Here is an 18,953-nt window from a genome sequence, read left to right as displayed (position 1 = left end):
CACCACTGGTCAGGTAGGTGTTCAATTCTATAATACATCATCTGTATATATTGTGGGTTCCCTGCCTCAAATCGTCTCCCCCCCCCCCATCTCTCTCTCTCCCCTTACACACCACCTTCCCTCATCCTTCTTTCCTTCCTGCATCCCCAACACTGTTGCCTATAAATTTGGTCTAATCCCTTCACCTTTTCACCTAGCCCCACAACCCCCATCACCTGACAGCTGTCTGTTCTCCTTATCTGAGTCTGTTAGTGTAGTTTATTAGACTCCCCATATAAGTGAAATTATATGGTGCTTGTCTCTGACTGGCATTATTTCACTTAACATAATAACCCCCAGGTCCATCCATGTTAGGCAGATATTTAATCCTAATTAATATTTGAGTTTGTTTTGTTTTTGAGAGACAGGGAGAGCCAGACAGGAAGGGAGAGAGATAAGCAGCATTGATTCTTCGTTGTGGCACCTTAGTTGTTCATTGATTGCTTTCTGATGTGACTTGACCCAGGGTTATAGCAGACCTAGTGACGCGCTCAAGCTGGCTACCTTGGGGTTTGGAACCTGGATCCTCCGCATCCCAGTCCAAAGCTCTATCTACTGCTCCTCTACCTGGTCAGGAGAGTTTAAATTTCTTGTTGAAGCTAAAAGATCTCTCAGGACTCCCAACCCCTTCAATACTAAGGACGTACAAGTTTCCCCATAAAACCCCATGATGTAAAATATGTTAATAAAAATTAACATATTTCTATCAAATATAAAACTGTGTAGCAGATATTCTAATTACACGATGTCACTAGGGAGTCTTCAACTTGACTATGAACCCTAATTCCATGTTCTCTTTTTGTGCTAGAAAATGTGCTATATGCTTTGTGTATAATCTTTTATTCATAACCCAATTAAGTAGGTAGTATATTCATTTTACCAATGAGCAAACTGCAACTTGCCTGTTAATGCAGCTAGGCAAATTGCAAAATACTTGTACTCTGGTCAAGACCCCATTATGCTACTTCCTTACTACTGGATTAATTATACTGTAGACTATTTTTGCCTTGAGATCCACAAAACTTCAGATCAGTTGGCAATCAGAAAGGAGTAAGAGAAAGCTGAACCAAAACTTGGACTCAGGAAAAGATTCTTAATTTGGACAGCTGGCCTCCCAAGATATTCGAAAAAAATATGGCAACCACAGACAAGCAGAATGGCAATGATCATGGGGGAAAATCCCAAAAAACCCCAGCAGGATCTTGGTCTCATCCCTGGAACTGACTATACACTTTTTCAAAGCAAATTCCATGGGACTAGTAACTGCTGTGAATTTCAACTCTTCTTTTGTGTCTATTTTAACTAATCTTGAATGAGTTGTTCTGATTTCTAGCTTTCTTCTCCTTAATTACACAAAGCTCATAAATTAGCACTTTAGGTATAAAACCTATAGAGTAAAGGCAATTTTAAATTTTGATGCCCAAATCAGTTTAGGACAGACAAAAGAGCCAATAGATTATTAATTAAGTTGAAGTAGCTCTGCCAAAAAACCCTCAAGAAACAAAGTCCTGAATTATATAACCTGTTCTATGGGAACCTCTTCTTTTAAGTCACCTAGAAACAAGTTGATGACATACAATATTCTACAAAACGAAAGAGTCCTACTTAAAAACAGAATAAAAGGACAATCTGATTTTAAAATATCTTTATTAACAATAATTAGGTTGTTCATTCCTCTTTGCCCTCTTCCTCACTGGTTTCCTGGACACAGTTCACCTGATCCTGCCAATTAAAGGAAATAATTACTCCCAAAAGATGTAAAAATCAAGAATTATCAAGTTTTTTAGTGCCAACCAAGTAAACTTTCTAACATCAAAGAAATATCAATCAAGGAGTGTGCTGTCAATACTACTGAATGGTCTACCTGGGCTTAAGATGTAGAGATTGTTTAAATTTCAAACTGATTATGAGGGCCTTTTAAACCTAAGTGATACCTAGCTATACATGCAATTCACATTAGATGAGGAAAATCAACTATCAACGGCCACCTTTTTATAGCTTTATTGGACAGAGCCATGTCCAGTTGTTTATATATTGTCTATGACAGCTTTCCAGCCAGAGTTGAGATACCCTTTAAAATTGCCAACCATTCTAACAGATCATCCTTTGTATTATGTGTTCCTCATCTATTTCCAACTATAGATGACGCCACCATGATGAAAAACAAAACAGGGAACTTCAAATTTCTGAACCCTCCTCTGCATGGTGCTATGGACAGAGGTAAATAAATACATACACACACACACACACATACACACACGTGTGTGTGTGTGTGTGTGTGTGTATATATATATATAATTCAAAACTCAAGTCCCTGTTCTTGAGGCTTGAGTCAAACCAATAGATAAACCTACAACTTCAGAAAGCTGTTAAAACAATTAAATATTTAAGAACTGTAAAAACTATTTCCTACAAGAAAGCTTTAATGTAGAATTAAAATGATATTCACCCACAAATAATTATTTTTGTACCACCCAAGAGTCCTTTTTTCTGAAGGCAGTTTTCAGAGTAAGAATTGCTTAACTTACCTCGACATTTTCTCAGTCTGACAAGTTTTTGGCTTTTCTTCTTGGTTGGCTCATGCTGTGTTGATGTCTTGAGAACAATTACCCACCTATCATTTAAAATATAATTTTATTAAAATAACATACTCAGCATATCGCGTTCTTATTAATACATAATGTATATATCTTATGTTTGGGTTGCAATCAGTGGTTGTTTTTTTGACTATGTTATTGCTTAGAAAAGATCTGGTCTACACCAAGATCATATTCTAAACTTTTTCACTTGTACATATGAAACGTTTCATCCTACCAATGACTAGACAGTTTTGTTTACTGGATAAAAAGGAATATTAAGGAGATTTTGAATGCACTCTAAGGTGAATTTAGGGTACTGAAAATACAGCCATTTCTCCACTAATTCAAGCCCTCTTTTCTCTTCCTTCTATGATTGTTTTCTCTACATAACCATGTACTTTTCTCAAATATTCTAACATTAATGTAATACCTATATTCCCTCCCCATCTTTTCTTTCCAACTTGCACACATAGTACACACCTTTGTTCAAAAAACACAGAAATATTATCTGAGGTGAGGCAAACATCTTTTAAAAAAAAAGTTTCGGGCCCTGGCCGGTTGGCTCAGCGGTAGAGCGTCGGCCTAGCGTGCGGAGGACCCGGGTTTGATTCCCGGCCAGGGCACACAGGAGAAGCGCACATTTGCTTCTCCACCCCTCCGCCGCGCTTTCCTCTCTGTCTCTCTCTTCCCCTCCCGCAGCCAAGGCTCCATTGGAGCAAAGATGGCCTGGGCGCTGGGGATGGCTCTGTGGCCTCTGCCTCAGGCGCTAGAGTGGCTCTGGTCGCAACGCCCAGGATGCATTGCCCCCTGGTGGGCAGAGCGTCGCCCCATGGTGGGCGTGCCGGGTGGATCCCGGTCGGGCGCATGCGGGAGTCTGACTGTCTCTCCCTGTTTCCAGCTTCAGAAAAGAGAAAAAAAAAAAAAAAAGTTTCGCCCCACTTAGCTAAATCAAGCTGTTTAATCATTAAATAGAAAATCAAATCCAAAAGTCCTCTACTTCGAATGTTAAGACTCTTAAGGACACTTACTTCAAGTGAATGAGCACTCCAATATCAGCCAACACCAATCATTCGTACCTAAAGAATAATAAGAAAAAGTTAATATAAAAGACAAGGGAAAAGGTTTGAAAATGCTAGTTAACTTCAAAATTTAAGAGTAAATTTCCAGAGACCAAGATTGGGGGCAAGTTACAGCTTAAAAAAAAAAAATAGGAAGAAACTTCATTTGGGGCAGATCTAAAATTTTACATCAGGTAGTAGACAGCTGAATTCAAATGAAAACTCTATCTTCTTTAAAATACAAAAGCCTAACTGCTATTTTCACCAGTCTGAGCACAATAAAGTTTGACTGCAACCCAAAATATACTATCCCTTATGTGAAGGTATGTGACAACGTTTACCTACTAAATGAATTTTAACATCGGCTCTCTTTTCATAAAAGCACATACCCTGCTCCCCATTCAAGTATGTCTTCCATTCTCGGGTAGACTGACCACCTTCAGCAGGAATCGTCCAAGAGTATACCCTCCCCCTTCCACAGTACACAACAATGCAGTTTTTATCCTGCAATCCTATATATTTGACTTGCTCTTGCCCTCTAACTCCTCACTGAGTTTTAAGTTAGGGCAGGGAAGCTATGCCTTATGGAGACAGCAAGGAACCTGAGTTTTTTCTAAGGGAGAAGACATTCACCTTCATTATATACACCTGCAGGGCCACTGCACAAAAACCAGAAAGATCAGCCAGTTCTAGGTTTTTCTTCCTTCCTGATTATCAGTTACTGCCAAGGGTGCATAAAATAAGAGTTCCCTGTTGCACATGTACCATCCATAAGGGATACTATATTGTTTTGCATTCTTTCCAGTCTCCACATTATCCTAGTCTGCAACTAGCCCCCCCCCTTCACCCTCTGAATAAAATCTTTCAGCACTGGTGTTCAAAAGCAACATTTTTATGGTTGATGGTTTACCAACAACTGTGAGATTTCCACAGCTGAGTCTTAAAAATTGCCAATCATTATCTAGCAGCAATGACAGATGATTAGGAGCAGTCAAATCCTCTGAGTTCTTTCCCTAATAGGCAGCCGTTTGAGAACTGCACTAGCTGACAAGAGCACTGAAACATTATCAGCTAAAGCCAAAACCAAATAAAGGCCCAGAACAAACATCCCGGCTCTCTAAAACCTGTCCAGAATCATTAAGGGAAAGACAGTAAATGCAGGACTGTGGATCGTGTCACTGCAGCTGACAATGATTAACAATAGGAGACATGCAACCCCCATTAAGATTAAAAGTCCAAAACTAGTCACACGCATCTATCTCTATTGGGGGAAAGTGAGATTATGCATTCTTTGTAGGTTTTGCAACCTTGTGTGAAGAGCACCCATTGTATTTCTTTCATCTTTCAAAAAGCACCTGTATCTGTTCCAAGGGCCTAACAGTACGAAAATGCATTCTGGCATCACACCTCTGAACATCAGACCCTTCTCATTAAAAAGAATAATTTTGATTTGTAACAAGAAAAGATTATGAAATACAATGCAAGCACCTCAGTAGTGTTATTATTGAAACCCATTTACTCCCAGCTTTTTGACTGAGTGGTTTTTTTAAGACCCTCTGCACTAAGATTCACAAATTATAGCTACATACAAATCAAAACTTGTAAGAATTGACTTAAGTCACAGGTTTCTCATTTGAAAGTGCAAAAGCCTATTCATCTTAAATAAGCAGAATGAAGCAAAATTAACCTCCCACCCCAATGATGTTCCTGAAGTACATTATTACAAGTACATTATCTCAAAATTATTACTATTTATATATAAACCTGAGCTTTTATTTCTAAACACTCAATCCCTAAATCACGGTAGCAAGTGCTGGCCACCGATTTAATGGATTATGCCACAGGAAAACCCCGTCAGGGTTGTATGCCAATTTAGTGACAGTCTTGTCACCAAACCTAACATTGTGTTTGCTTTGCATTATATTGACATACAGAGCTAAGCCATTTGCCTTTCTTCTAGCAGGAGAGTTAAGTCATTTGCTTGAATGGACTACATATTAAAATACAAATTTGTCCCCACCTTGTGAATTACTTGCCAAAGAGCAAGTTCTTGCTACAAACAGAAGAAAATTCTCAGTCATGAAGAGTTTTCACACATTTATGCAAAGTAAACCAAACTTTCCAGTTACAGAGCAGAAACCATTATACATGAAAGCTGTTTCTCATGCATTCTAGCTAAGAACCAATTCAGAGACTTAAGTTGAAGTCTGAAACAATAGTTGATGCAAAGCTTAAGTCCTAAGCAACAAAAGAAGGTGTTTTTAAGACTTTTTTGGTAATTCAATATTTTGGATCATAACAGCACATCCTAAAGCAAATTAAAGAAACCAAATTCAAAAAGCTACTCTTGAGTATTTGCAGTTATCCTACAGAATACGACGAAGTCTTATGACTGGGAAATGATTCCCGACATGGATTCTACTGTAGGCAGCAAGTCAATGCCACACCAGTTTTCCCCAGGTGTAGAGTATAGACATATTTAGTAAAATCACATAACCTGAACTATTCACATTAAGATTCCCACTAAGCCCAAGTTAGTAACAAAGGTGTTTCCATGGAGCTCATTTAAAAAAGTATTTTCATTCACGTTACGAAAAAACTGTACTTTTAGTGTTAATTCATTAAACCTGCAGAGTAATGACCAAGATTGCATTCTGGAATTATTGATGTTGCTGACCTACGGGCAATTCAAGTTTGCTACAACAGAGACTAATTATCACATGTTATACAGTCCATGTCAAGATGCTAAAAAGCACTCTGCCTCCCAAGTATGGTTTGGTTCCCTTTCCCCCACACCACTGATGTGTTCCATGTTATCTTCAGTTACAATGCAACTAAAGGAAACCACACGACTGAATCAGATATGCCAAAGAATCAAGTTTGCACTTTTTATCTGAGAACTGCAACAGCACTGAATTCTGCCTGACAAATTACAGCTCTAAACCCAAACCCACACAGTTTTGATAAGCTAGCTTTACCATACAAGTGTTAGGTGCTGCACTGTTATTTCATTGTCAGAAGTGTGATGTCAGAATGCCCACGGAATAAAAGTACATAGCAAGTCACCAAGTTAGATTATATTGCTTGTTACCTACCTGTATGCAGTCGGCAATGAGAATCTTGGAGCAAGCAGGAATACTACATCCGGGTCCTAATGTCCATTGCCATTTGCGGTACTACGTTCCTCACAGTTACGCACTGCAGAAATGCTGGCTAAATGCAGTTATGTAGCAGGCCACTACTTTAATAGTGCATAATTGCAGTCCAAGAACACCAGAAAACATTCCACCAAAACTCAGTGGCTTGCCGAAGAAAAGCCAAGTATCTAAATTTAATCTGCCATAATATGCCACTTATAAAAATTGCACAGGCGTAACATTACAATTTCCCAAATTATAATGTTTATATTAGAGGTATAATACAGCTATATAAAGAGTGGTGGGGGTTACAGTACTTCTTAAGGAATTTAATTAGTGTTCTAAGCAAAGAGGATTGTGATTTTACTAAATAATGAGCCAATGGGTTAAAAGCTTGTAAGATATCTATTAAATACACTGAGGATCTCTTAGAGAATGCAGTTTTTAAAGATTAGGTAGGAGTATTAAGTTTAAAAATGATGTGTTCCTCTTTTTAAAACAAAATTATGAGAGAAAAGTGGAGAAAAGGAAAATGGGGGCAGGTGATTTTCTTTAAATGAGAAAAATGGCTAAATACTTCCTAAGTACTACCTTCCCTTTCCCACCCCCAGTTTCATATCAGCTTTTAGGCAACTATTTTTTAAAGATGACTTAAATTCACATTAGACTAAAAACTATCATATACATTGCAAGACTTACAGAAGTCTATTTGAGTAGCTTACAACCATTGGTAACCTATTTCAGTAATAAAAGTAAAAAAACTTAGTTGAAACTAAGCAAGATTATTTGCTAAACAACGTTTAGCAATTCTACAGCCTACAGTAAGGCTATCAAAACCACAACTTTCAGTAGATTATCCATTAGCATCCTTCACCACTCTTCAAAGGTACAGTACTACCAAAAAAGCTTATTTTAGGGGTCTTTGCCAGCATCCCTTATAAAGAAAGGCATGTAATCTGAAAAATAAACTGAAACATTAATTTTATAGGCAGATTTTCCCATTTCTCCCCCAGCCCCCACCCACACACATACAAGTTCACCCTCCATGGGTGTCCCATGAACACCCCTTATCATTAGTGGAGTCCCTACCACACAATTCAATCAAATTGTAATGGACTCCTTTCAAATCAAGACCCTTGTTTCCATACAGAAAAATCTCATACATATCACCAATTCATAACTGGGGACAAACTTCCTCGTTGATATAATTATGGTAGAACCACCACCTTTTTTCAGGTGTCTTGGTGAATAGAAATAATCAACATTTTCTAAGATTCCCTTAATTAGCACACCATGTCCTGTCTGTTACACAACCAGAATTGTGTGACATGCCTTTATACTCCACTAGTGTTTTACTTTTAGTATTATCCGGTTTCCCATGCAGAAAATACTCAATTGTTTCAACAATAGATTTCCCTTTGTACTCAGGCACAATACTAAACGTCAGTATTTTAATAAAGATTTGATTTAGAATTTTACTTTTGCCAATTAGCACCAAGAACAGAGGTGAAAAGGAGGAAGATACATTCCATAGTAAGAGTTCTATAATGTACAAATTTTGAATGGAATCAAAACTAAGAACAAAGCCAAACCATACAATTACTTGACCTACTTTTAGGAAGCTGTTCCTTCTGCTAACATATATACATTGGGAAAGCAGATTCCCACTGTTGTACTAACAGACAACAGTAACAATGTACTTTAATATATTTATTCTAATGGAAGGAGATTCAATGAAGTTGACAGTTAACTGACATCATCATCAAAATACTCCAAAGCTTTATAGTGGGAGAGAGAATTTATATTTGTACTGTATAGGATGAGCAACTCTCTCCAGAGTTAATGCTACATCAAAAGGAAACTATGGAAAAACAGATTATCAAATATTTTATAATTAAGAATAGCTATCTGCAATCCTATTTGTTGACTGTCACCACTAATTCTTAGAAAAGAGAGCAAGTAGATTTTTATCTTCCTACAGGTTTTGTCCAGCAAAGTAGTATTAAGGAGATGTAAAAGTTTCAGAGTACAAATGCATATACAGCTACATCTAGTTTATGGTTACTATACTTTTTACTTTCAAGTTGAAGTTTTCAAACTAAACCCCATCTTTATAAATCGCTTAAAGTAATACATGAAAAGGCTTCATGTTTAACAATCTTTAATTCAAATGTGAAAGTTCAATACAAGCCATTTATAGGGCTTGGGACTTATTCTTTTAAAAACAAGAACGGAGGAATGCAACAAAATGATCTTTCCACTTTTTCTTCAGAAACTTTTAAGGAAAAGATAGATCATAGGGCCATAGAAGATCCATTTAGTCATACCCACTTTCTCCCCTACCAAGTCTTACACTCATTCCATAATCTTAATACACATTCCTGAATGAAGACTTTTTAAGATTTACATTTCAGCTTTGCTTACATAACCATTTAAAAATACTTAGCACCACTTGCTTCCTACAAGGCCAAACAAATCAAATCATGAAACTACTTCAATAGGCATTTTCTTCTTTTTAAAACAAGGGGGTACTTATTTGTAGAAAGCAATACTTAGCCTACAAATACATTTCCCAGAAATGGCATATGCCATTTGAAGGTCTAGACACTCTCATGCTTTCAAAGTGGAATACCTAGCCTAATGTGCATAGAAGCATGAATGGCAAAATTGAAGGTCAGTATTATAACTATTTTCTCTATTTATTTGAAGCACAGTAAAAAAAAAAAAAATGGTACACTTTGGAAATTCAGTGGCACAAGGTACACTGCCATAACTTGAGGGACATTATACAGTTTTTTTAAAAAAAAGGAAATAAAAATGAAAAAAATTCCTGTTTCAAAACACTGCATTACATAATTTTACCTGCCCAAACAGACCATTTACAAATATTAGGTCAATAAACTGCTAACATCCATAAAAAGATAGCTTTCTTACTAAAATGCAAGAATTTAAAAGATTGGTATCTAAACAAGAAAAGACAAAAACAAACTGGAATGAAAGCCTAGATATCACATCTAAAATCGGGGTTTTTTGTTTGGGCCTTCATACTCTTCTCTCCCTCTACCATATCCTGCTGGAGTTCCAGGCCCCATTCCTCTAGGACCCTGTCCACCCACAGGTCCCGCACCTCCCTGCCCAAAGCGCTCAGTACGCTATTGGAACAGTAATTAACAGTTCATTATATGTAGTTGATGTCCATGTGTGTTAAGTAAATATTTTAGAAGGTTCCGTAGTCAATGGCCGTCGATACAATCACCAATGAGTCGATCCACAGGTACCGGGAACATAGAAAGGAAAAAAGGGTAATTTGAAAATTAGTTTACGATAATACATGCCTTGTGGTATGTTCCCACTTGAGCCATTCTCATACACCTGTTTCAAAGAACAGATCTTCCCTGTAGTGCTAAAAAATTTAAGAATTAGTGTAGATGTGAAAACCCATTCCAAAATGAGTTTAAGAAATTTCACATCAGAAAAACCCACTGAAAAGCTTGCAAACTTCTCACTTTCAAAGTCTGAACAGGAAATTTAATTTCCAAGTAAGCCTACCAAGCCCAACCAGACAGATTCAATTCACTCAATGAAGTGACAAAGACCTACTCACCAGTTAGTGGCATATGCTGCATAAGATACTGTGGTTTTCAAGATCTTAAGACACATCTGCTAAGTTGCAGAAATCTTAAAAGGTTGAAAGTTTTAATAAAATGCTACCAGACTACAAAAAAAAGCAAAAAAGACTAATAGATTTAGTCACTTAACCGGCACAGTAACTTGATTAAAAAAAATATGTTGCCATCATCTCACAGGTATACCACCTTCAGAGCCATCACAATATAACCAGAGACAATTATGTTCACAGTACTATCCTGTATTATTGCAAATTGACTAAATATACAGCCCACCCCATAACAGCCCAACTTTTCCCGTAGGTCTTTGAAAAGTCCACTGGCACTTAGCTAAGATTCCGTGTTTTGGGTATCTCCCAAACAGCCTAACACCAAGCTTAAGTGACTGCGATAAGGCAGGAGTTCATTATTCATCCAGTTTTAGGTAATTCTAAGTCTTAGAAAGCTATGTACCCAAACAGAAAAACCCTATAGATATGCAAGCACAGCAGCCTGAACTATTTTTCAAATTCCATTTAAAATACATCAGTTACTAAGTATTACTCCCAAAATAAACCAGTAAACAAAAACAAAACTGACATCAGGGTTTAACTGTTCTTATATATATCATTAACTTCAACATGTTTCTTACAAATTATAGGGATACTTGAAAAGACTAAGTCTCAAAATCCTAAAAACTGTAGGATTTTAACACACTGTACTGTATATTCCAAAAAAACTAGAAAGAAAAATTTGAGGGGGGTTTCACAATTGTTACTATAACACCTTAGAACCCGGAGGAGCTATCTGTTGCATGAAATATACAAACTTAACTGTGGGAACATCACGTAAACTTAGTTTAATATATTTGCTTATATACCTACATTCCGCTTTTTTAAGAAGCACATTAAGCCAAAATGTTACCCACATTATTTTTAAAATTTGAAGAAAGCTAATAGCATTACATTTAACCCAACCAGCTATTTACAGTTCTAATTCCCAAAAAGCTGTAAGTGGTTTTTAAATAGATATGGTCCCATACTAAATCTTTATGTTCCTATTTGTTAAATGAATCTAGTGAGTTACATGCTGTAGCTTTCGTCTTTGCCAAAATACCGTAGGTGAGCTATTTCAGATTCAATTCAGTTGTGAAAATACGCCCTTCCCTAAACCTACTTCTAAAGCCAATATTCAGTTCTTCTAAGGATGTGTAAAGCTCTAAATACAGCCACCTAAACCAATTCACTTGGTTGTTCTAAAGCATCCAGGTAGGCTATCTGCACAGCTAAAATATGATAGCATCAAGAAGGTTCAGATCAAATGAACACAACTAGTATGCTAAAAATTATCATTGATTTTTTGCTACTCTGTAGCAAAACAGAGATGTGAGTGTATTTTAGAAGGTGTACCTATAGACAGCCCACCACGTGGGAAACGACGAGTCAAAACATTAGACAATACCCTTTTCATGGATAGAAGCCACACCAAATAGAGGTCAAAGTTCTACACATCACTAAAACATGCCTAGAAGCTGCAAACTACTAGGCTAATTCATATGGCAAATACCAACTGAATGAACAACAGTTTGCCATTTGATTACTCTCACTTGGATGTAGAATAATCAGGTACTTAAATCTAACATTTAGAATTTGGATTTGCCATGTGCTGGAGTGCAAAAGTACACAAGCAATATAATAGAAAGCACCTAAATCTACTTATCGCCAAAGATAACCCCAACATACTATTAACAGCATTGACTTCTCACTGGCAACCATATCTGTTCAGGTTACCACACACTGAGTTCTTCTATGTTGCCAAAGTATTCCTCAATATTATGATTTACATGATAGGAAAACTAAAAGAAGTCCAGTCACCTACTTCAAAAAAAAAACACACACACACAGGTAAGTTGTGAAAATAAGAATTTCCTTTGGACTACGTCCCACAGGATACATTACCATGTCGCTTCCCATCATGGAACCACTCATGGTTGCTGGTGGAACTCCAGGATTAGCTTCATAACCTATGCCACCACCACCACCTAAAGGTGGAAATTTCTGGCCTCCTGAACCATAGGGATCTAGGAAACAAAAGTGCTGGTTACAACTCAACCAGAACATTGCTCTCTAATGGTATTGGTTAATTTAATTGTCATGCTTACCTCCCATGTTCATTGTTCCTCCACCACCCATTCTCATGTCTCTTTCTCTCTGAAAGAAGAAAAATCTTTCATACATCTGTACTGTAATCCGTTCCATTTTTTTTTCGTTCCATTTTTGATAGTACAAAAAAATTCTCAAAACTTAATGTGTTTAACCCAAAAAAGGCTCACTGAGACAATTTTAAAAATCAAATTCTAAAACCAATTATTGAGACTTAATTATCAAGAACCACTAAAAGCTTCTTCCCAACCAATGAATCTTTGGCCTGCCCCAAAAAGATAAAACTCTTAAGGTCTATCAATCATAACACTCTTATTTACAAAAAGTGGTTATAATGTGAAATGTTGTATTTAATTGAGTAAAATTTCATTCTAGGTAGCAACAAGTTTTATAGACAACTCCAATTAGATTGTAATAGTTTACTTACTGGATCCATATAGCCCATCCGACTGTAACTTTCCTCTCTTTGACGTCTCATTTGTTCTTCCATCTCACGTTGACGAATCATCATCTCTTCTTCCCTTCTGCGTCGTTCCTCCTCTTGCCTGGAAATGTTCACCATACATAAACCAAAATGTTATCTACACCTTTTCAAATTCAATGTGAAATAAGCTAATAGTGTGCCTAATAGCTTTACAAAGACTAGGTTAGAGCAAACATCCAACCAAAGTGGTTCTTGAAAAGCCCTAAAGGCATTCTGGCAAAGAAAATAATCATTACATATGAAAATCTTACAAACAATTCCTATTTATATGTTATACCAACACTGACTCTCTGTACTTCATCTGACTCACTTGCAAAATTTAGGTTCATCTTTTCTCTAAAGAGAAAAGGACTTTTTTTAGGTTCATCTTTTCTCTAAAGAGAAAAGTAATACAGAAACAAGGACTTAGTTTAACAAAAATTTACCTTAATTGCATTTCTTTACGTTTCTGCATTTCTTGATTGTGAAGTTCTTCCATGCGTCTTAATTCTTCCTGGCGTCGCATCAGATCTAACATTGAAAAATTTGTTTTGGATTCACATTAATGAGGTTCTATAAATTCAAAAAGCAACTGATCCTACCAGCAAAATTCAGAAGGCCTTTTTTACCTTGACGCAAAAGATTTGCCTGATGTTCATGATAGGCATCTTCCATTTCACTTTCCAGTTTGTCTTTTGCATCTTTCATATTTTTTTCAACTTGCTCCCTTTGCTGTTTCTCCATCTCATCCAAGGACTTCCATCTCTGAGAATATTCATACTCAAATGTGCCATGCTGAGCAAAACGAGGAGGCGTTTCTCTCTCCCTGACAATATTTAATGAGTATTAATGAATCAATATGGGGATGCACATAAGAAATCATGACCTGACTCCCCTAAAAAAATTGGTCTTGGCCCTGGCCGGTTGGCTCAGCAGTAGAGCATCGGCCTGGCGTGCAGGAGTCCCGGGTTGATTCCCGGCCAGGGCACACAGGAGAAGCACCCATCTGCTTCTCCACCCCTCCCCTTCTCCTTCCTCTCTATCTCTCTCTTCCCCTCCTGCAGCCGGGGCTCCACTGGAGCAAAGATGGCCCAGGCGCTGGGGATGGCTCTGTGGCCTCTGCCTCAGGCGCTGGATGGCTCTGGATGCAGCAGAGCGATGCCCCAGATGGGCAGAACATTGCCCCCTGGTGGGCATGCCGGGTGGATCCCGGTCGGGCGCATGCGGGAATCTGACTGCCTCCCCGTTTCCAGCTTCGGAAAAATGAAGAAAAAAAAAAAAATTTGGTCTTTCCATCTGGCCTATCACTGTAAGGAACATGAAGGGGTAGAGACCATTTTGGTTCATATAGTATCTTTACAGCAATAACAATACATGTCTGCCTGACCAGGCAGTGGTACAGGATCCTGAGGACCCAGGTTCGACACCCTAAGATCACCAGCTTGTATGGGATCATAGACATGACCCCATGGTCAAAGGCTTGATCCCAAAGGTCACTACCTTGATCAAGCGATCCCTAGCTCAGCTGGAGCCCACCAGGTCAAGGCATATATGAGAAAGCAATCACAACTAAGAAGTTGATGCTTCTCATCTCTCCCCCCCCTTCCTGTCTGTCCCTCTCTCCTCAAAATGAAGAGAATAAAATAGATGTCCCAGAATGATACAGTAACAGAATGTAGGCACTGTAGATAAATCCCATCTTCCGTATTTCCTAATTGTTTACTGTAGACAAGTTCCTATTCAAGAAAAATTTTCCCATTCTTAAAAATGAGAAAACTGCCTGACCAGGCAGTGACGCAGTGGATAGAGCGTCAGACTGGGATGCAGAAGACCCAGGTTTGAGACCCCGAGGTTGCCAGCTTGAGTGTGGGCTCATCTGGTTTGAGCAAAAATTCACCAGCTTGGACCCAAGGTCGCTGGCTCAAGCAAGGGGTTACTCAGTCTGCTGAAGGCCCCGGTCAAGGCACATAAGAGAAAGCAATCAATGAACAACTAAGGTGTCGCAATGCACAACGAAAAATTAATGATTGATGCTTCTCATCTCTCTGTTCCTGTCTGTCTGTCCCTGTCTATCCCTCTCTCTGTCTCTGTAAAAAAAACAAACAAAATAAATAAATAAATAAATAAATAAAAATGAGCCTGACCTGTGGTGGCACAGTGGATAAAGCATCAATCTGGAACGCTGAGGTTGCTGGTTTGATACCCTGGGCTAACCTGGTCAAGGCACATATGGAAGTTGATGCTTCCTGCTCCTCCCCACTTCTCTCTCTCTCTCCCCCCCTCTGTCTAAAATAAATAAAAATCTTAAAAATAAAGTGCTGTTTTAAAAAAATAAAAATGAGAAAACTTATACATCATCCAATTATTTTAAGAACAAGATAAGATTGTATATGAAATATATCTATGTCACAAACAAAAACTAGGCATTTGGGTAACTGCTTCAAAACCCCAAACTTCTGAGGCTTGATGTTTTTATTAAGCATATTTACTTACAAGAATTTTGCATATTTTAAACAAAACTGAAAAATTATTAGGACAAATTCTTATTTACACTAATAAAACAGCCAAAAAGTTTAATCAATCTTACTTTTGATACATTGGATTCTTCTGTGCAAGTTTTTCAGGAAGACCATCTTCATCATCTAATTGTTCAAGTGGTTCCACAATGACTGGACGAGGAGTTCTAATAACAAAAAAGGTTCCATCTTACTTTCCAGTTTTAATGTACATGTTAAGTACTTGTACAACTTCCTTGTACAAGTTAATTAACAGAAATTATCAAAATAAGCACAAGAACTTACGTTGTCAGTAAGAAAACGCCTTCACTGCATCTTTCAAATGCTTTCCTTGCTGCTGGTTTAGATGCAAACTCAACAATGCCTTTTCCTGTAGATCTTCCACGATCATCCACAATAACAACAGCTCTTTCGATAGGACCAAACTGGCTAAAGGCTTCTTCCAACAGTTCATTGGAAACGTAGGGTGAGAGATTTCGAACAGACAAGGCAGCAGCATGTGTGGCAAAGCGAACCCGAAGTTGTCTACCTCTCATGGGTGTATCATCAAGTTCAGCTTTAGCAATTTCAGCCAATGCTCTAGATTCCTGAAAGTTATCAGACATACTCATGTTAATTACCTCAAAAACTACTTGATGCTCACTCTGAAAGTCATAAACCTAATTAATTTCCATTCCTATTCTCCTTCAGGTCAAAGTTATCTTCAGGCATCCCTCCTTGACACCATTACAATAGTTAAAATGCATTACCCACGCACTCCCCTTGTTTCTTAGATACCAACAATTATAAGCTATATAGCATCGCACCTGTTCTGCAATGATGAAAAACTTAAAGACCAACTTATTCTTGTTCATTTAAATACCATACGTTTGTAGTAGCAAAAACTTAATAATTAATAATGCATAAAAATTTTAAAAACTTACAAGCTTAATAAATCCGAATCCTTTGCCTTTGTTGATAAAAACTTCTCCTGGTTCTCCATATTTAGCAAATAGTCTTTTGAATTCATCCTCCGTAATATCAGCAGGTAGATTCCCAACAAACAACCGACAACGCTGAGTGTAAGTTTTCTCTCCAGGTCTCCTCAAGAGAGATAAGTTGGCTTTAAACCCCTAATGAAAAAGGAAGGAAATTTTCAAACACCAGCGACCTCTGCAACCAGAGGAATCCACAAAATTTCGCTTTTCCCAAACTAGATTGTTACCCATCAGGTTGCTCTTCTGTTCCGTTTAAGGTCAAAGGAAGGTCCTACTACATTTGCGGGATTTCCAAAGTAACCACTATCCTAACATTAAAAAGCCCAAATCATTCAAAATACTCGAGAACTAACACTTAGACTGCTCTACAGAGTAAACTCTACACCAGCAACCTCCTCATCCCTATATGCTGACCGTCCCTAAATAACCTAAGTCATAGCAGACGAAAGTTAAAATGGTGGTCAAGAATTACATTTAAAAAAAGATCAAGACCAAAATCCAACTGCCACCGACCTGACTCGGGCCTGCGCTTTTCAAAACGAAACTCGCCCATCTCTCGAACCTTACATTTCATGCTATGCTCTACTGTGGTTCCCAGGATCCTTTAGCGTTAACAGAGCCTACCGGAGCCTCACATCATCTCTTTTTCCTCAGGCCACCCTCCCTCGGTCCCCGGGCAGCCTTGAGGCCAGTCCCGGGCCGACCCACGCTGTCCGCCCCTCGCTCGAAGGGCAGGCCCGCCCACCTCCACTAGCGCGCACGCGCCTTTCCGGTCTCCGACAAAATGGAAGCCCGCACGGGGGAGGGGGACGGAGAGGGGGCCGCGGCCATCTTAGGGAAACCAACGCGTAGGTCCAAGGGACACTTACCTCCGAGTCGGAAATCTTCTCCTCACTCCGGGCGACGGGCCCACCGGGCGGAGGACCCTGGTGGTGCTGCTGGTGGTAGGGTGGGTGGTGCTGCCGGCCTCCGCGGGGCTCCCCGCCTCCTCGGTGCGGCGGCTTGGGATGGCCACCAGGAGTGCTTAGGCCCGGGCCACCGCCGGGCTTCGGCCCGACTGGCATTTTGCCGCCTTTGGGGCCGCCGGGTCCTGGGCCCTGCTTAGGCCCGGGCACCGGTCCTCCTGCGGGTGGAGGCGGCGGACCTCCAGTTTGAGGTGGGGTGGTGGGAACCCCGCTGCTCGGCGGCGCAGGCGGGGGCGCCCCAGGGGGCGCCGAGGTGACAGCGGGCGGCGGGGTCGGTATAGGGCCCGGCCCCGTGCTGGCCCCAGAGGTCGGGGGAGTGGCGGGCGGTGCCGAACCAGAGGCAGGCGGAGCATTGCTTACTCCGGGAGCCGGGCCGGGTCCCTGAGAAACGACCGGCTTGGACGAGTCCTGGGGCGGTGGCGGCTGCTGATGCGGCGGCGGCGGCGGCTGATGCGGTGGCGGCTGCTGATGCGGCGGCGGCGGCGGCTGATGCGGTGGCGGCTGCTGATGCGGTGGCGGCTGCTGCTGCGGTGGTGGCTGCTGCTGTTGCTGGTGTGGCGGCGGTGGTGGGATCGGGGGTTTGGGACCACCCTGGCCCGGGCCGGGACCCATGGGTCCGCGGTTCTGACTGAGGCCCATACCGGGCGGCGGGGAGCGGAAGTCGTGGAGGCCGCCGCGGCCGCCGCCTCCCCCGCGCCGGTGGAAGCCACCACCACCACCGCCGCGGCTCCGGAACCGATCCCGAGACATGTCTGTGATCAAGGGGCGGTCGAGACAGAAGCGGAGAAGTCGCTTAGGGAACGTAGAGGCCACCTTGCTTCGCACAAAATGGCGGATGACACAGGCTGCGCGCCGCCTTTGTCCTCTTCTTATATAGTGCAGCTGACATGGCCCCGCCTGCTTCCTGATCGGTAGCTCCAATAACCAATTGCAAATGCCGTACTTGATGACACTAAGTTACGAAGCGATAATCTTTTTCTATTGGCTTCTGGGTGAGAGGCGGGAGGAATGAGTAGCAGAAGTTTCCAGTTGGCCAATGGACTGAAGAAGAGTTGGCTGTAGGCCACTGTGATTTGCTGGGAGAAATTTGAATGGTTTCGCCAGACCTGTTTTCTAAGGAAATTAAATAGTAAGGGCTCTATGGCTCTGAGGGAAGGATGTTAAAAAGGGCCCTTTTTTTTCTTGATTGCCCCAGGAGCGGTCCGCTATCCTTTCTCAGAAAGAACATGCGTTCTCTTGTTCAAAAGCATAAATTAAGTGCCTGCTATCTACCCCATCTTGTGCTGGGCCAGTGAAATTAGAGAAATAAAATACTAACTTCACACAGACGACCTTACTGATTTCATTTTTGTCCCAGTAGAGCCCAAGCTCTACGTTGATCAGGTGTCCCTGATTCGACTTCCCCGTGCAGTGGGACACTCCTGCTTATCAGCAGGGCTACTCTTAAGGCAG

The 18,953-nt window shown here is 40.2% G+C and overlaps 1 protein-coding gene across 2 annotated transcripts; it reads right to left on the bottom strand.

Moving 5' to 3' along the window:
- Positions 1-1,667: 1,667 nt before the first annotated feature.
- On the bottom strand, positions 1,668-18,366 carry SFPQ (splicing factor proline and glutamine rich). Of its 2 annotated transcripts, XM_066269667.1 has the most exons (13): positions 17,406-18,366; positions 16,483-16,671; positions 15,845-16,146; positions 15,631-15,726; positions 13,673-13,869; positions 13,490-13,574; positions 13,008-13,125; positions 12,580-12,628; positions 12,377-12,498; positions 6,772-9,965; positions 3,647-3,694; positions 2,568-2,653; positions 1,668-1,761 (listed from the first exon to the last, which is right to left on the bottom strand). In XM_066269667.1, exons 1-10 carry the CDS (start codon positions 18,249-18,251, stop codon positions 9,828-9,830), a joined length of 2,142 nt encoding a protein of 713 aa, XP_066125764.1. In that variant the 5' UTR covers positions 18,252-18,366; the 3' UTR covers positions 1,668-1,761; positions 2,568-2,653; positions 3,647-3,694; positions 6,772-9,827. The 2 variants fall into 2 exon arrangements, with proteins under 2 accessions (XP_066125764.1, XP_066125765.1); XM_066269668.1 differs by lacking the exon at positions 6,772-9,965.
- Between the last annotated feature and the right edge of the window lie 587 nt (positions 18,367-18,953).

This window comes from Saccopteryx bilineata, chromosome 3, assembly GCF_036850765.1.
Source record: "Saccopteryx bilineata isolate mSacBil1 chromosome 3, mSacBil1_pri_phased_curated, whole genome shotgun sequence".
Lineage (NCBI taxonomy): Eukaryota > Metazoa > Chordata > Mammalia > Chiroptera > Emballonuridae > Saccopteryx > Saccopteryx bilineata.
The sequence above is the reverse complement of the archived record's forward strand: the minus strand, read 5'-3'. Positions and strand labels throughout refer to the sequence as shown.

What these genes read in the sequence shown, in the direction of transcription:
- SFPQ (XM_066269667.1), bottom strand. Translation starts at nt 18,251, where the DNA reads ATGTCTCGGGATCGGTTCCGGAGCCGCGGCGGTGGTGGTGGTGGCTTC. An exon ending in AGAAGATTTCCGACTCGGAG is followed by an intron (nt 16,672 to 17,405) that starts GTAAGTGTCCCT and finishes CTTTTTCATTAG; the next exon opens with GGGTTTAAAGCCAACTTATC. An exon ending in GGATGGGCTATATGGATCCA is followed by an intron (nt 12,629 to 13,007) that starts GTAAGTAAACTA and finishes TTCTTCTTTCAG; the next exon opens with AGAGAAAGAGACATGAGAAT.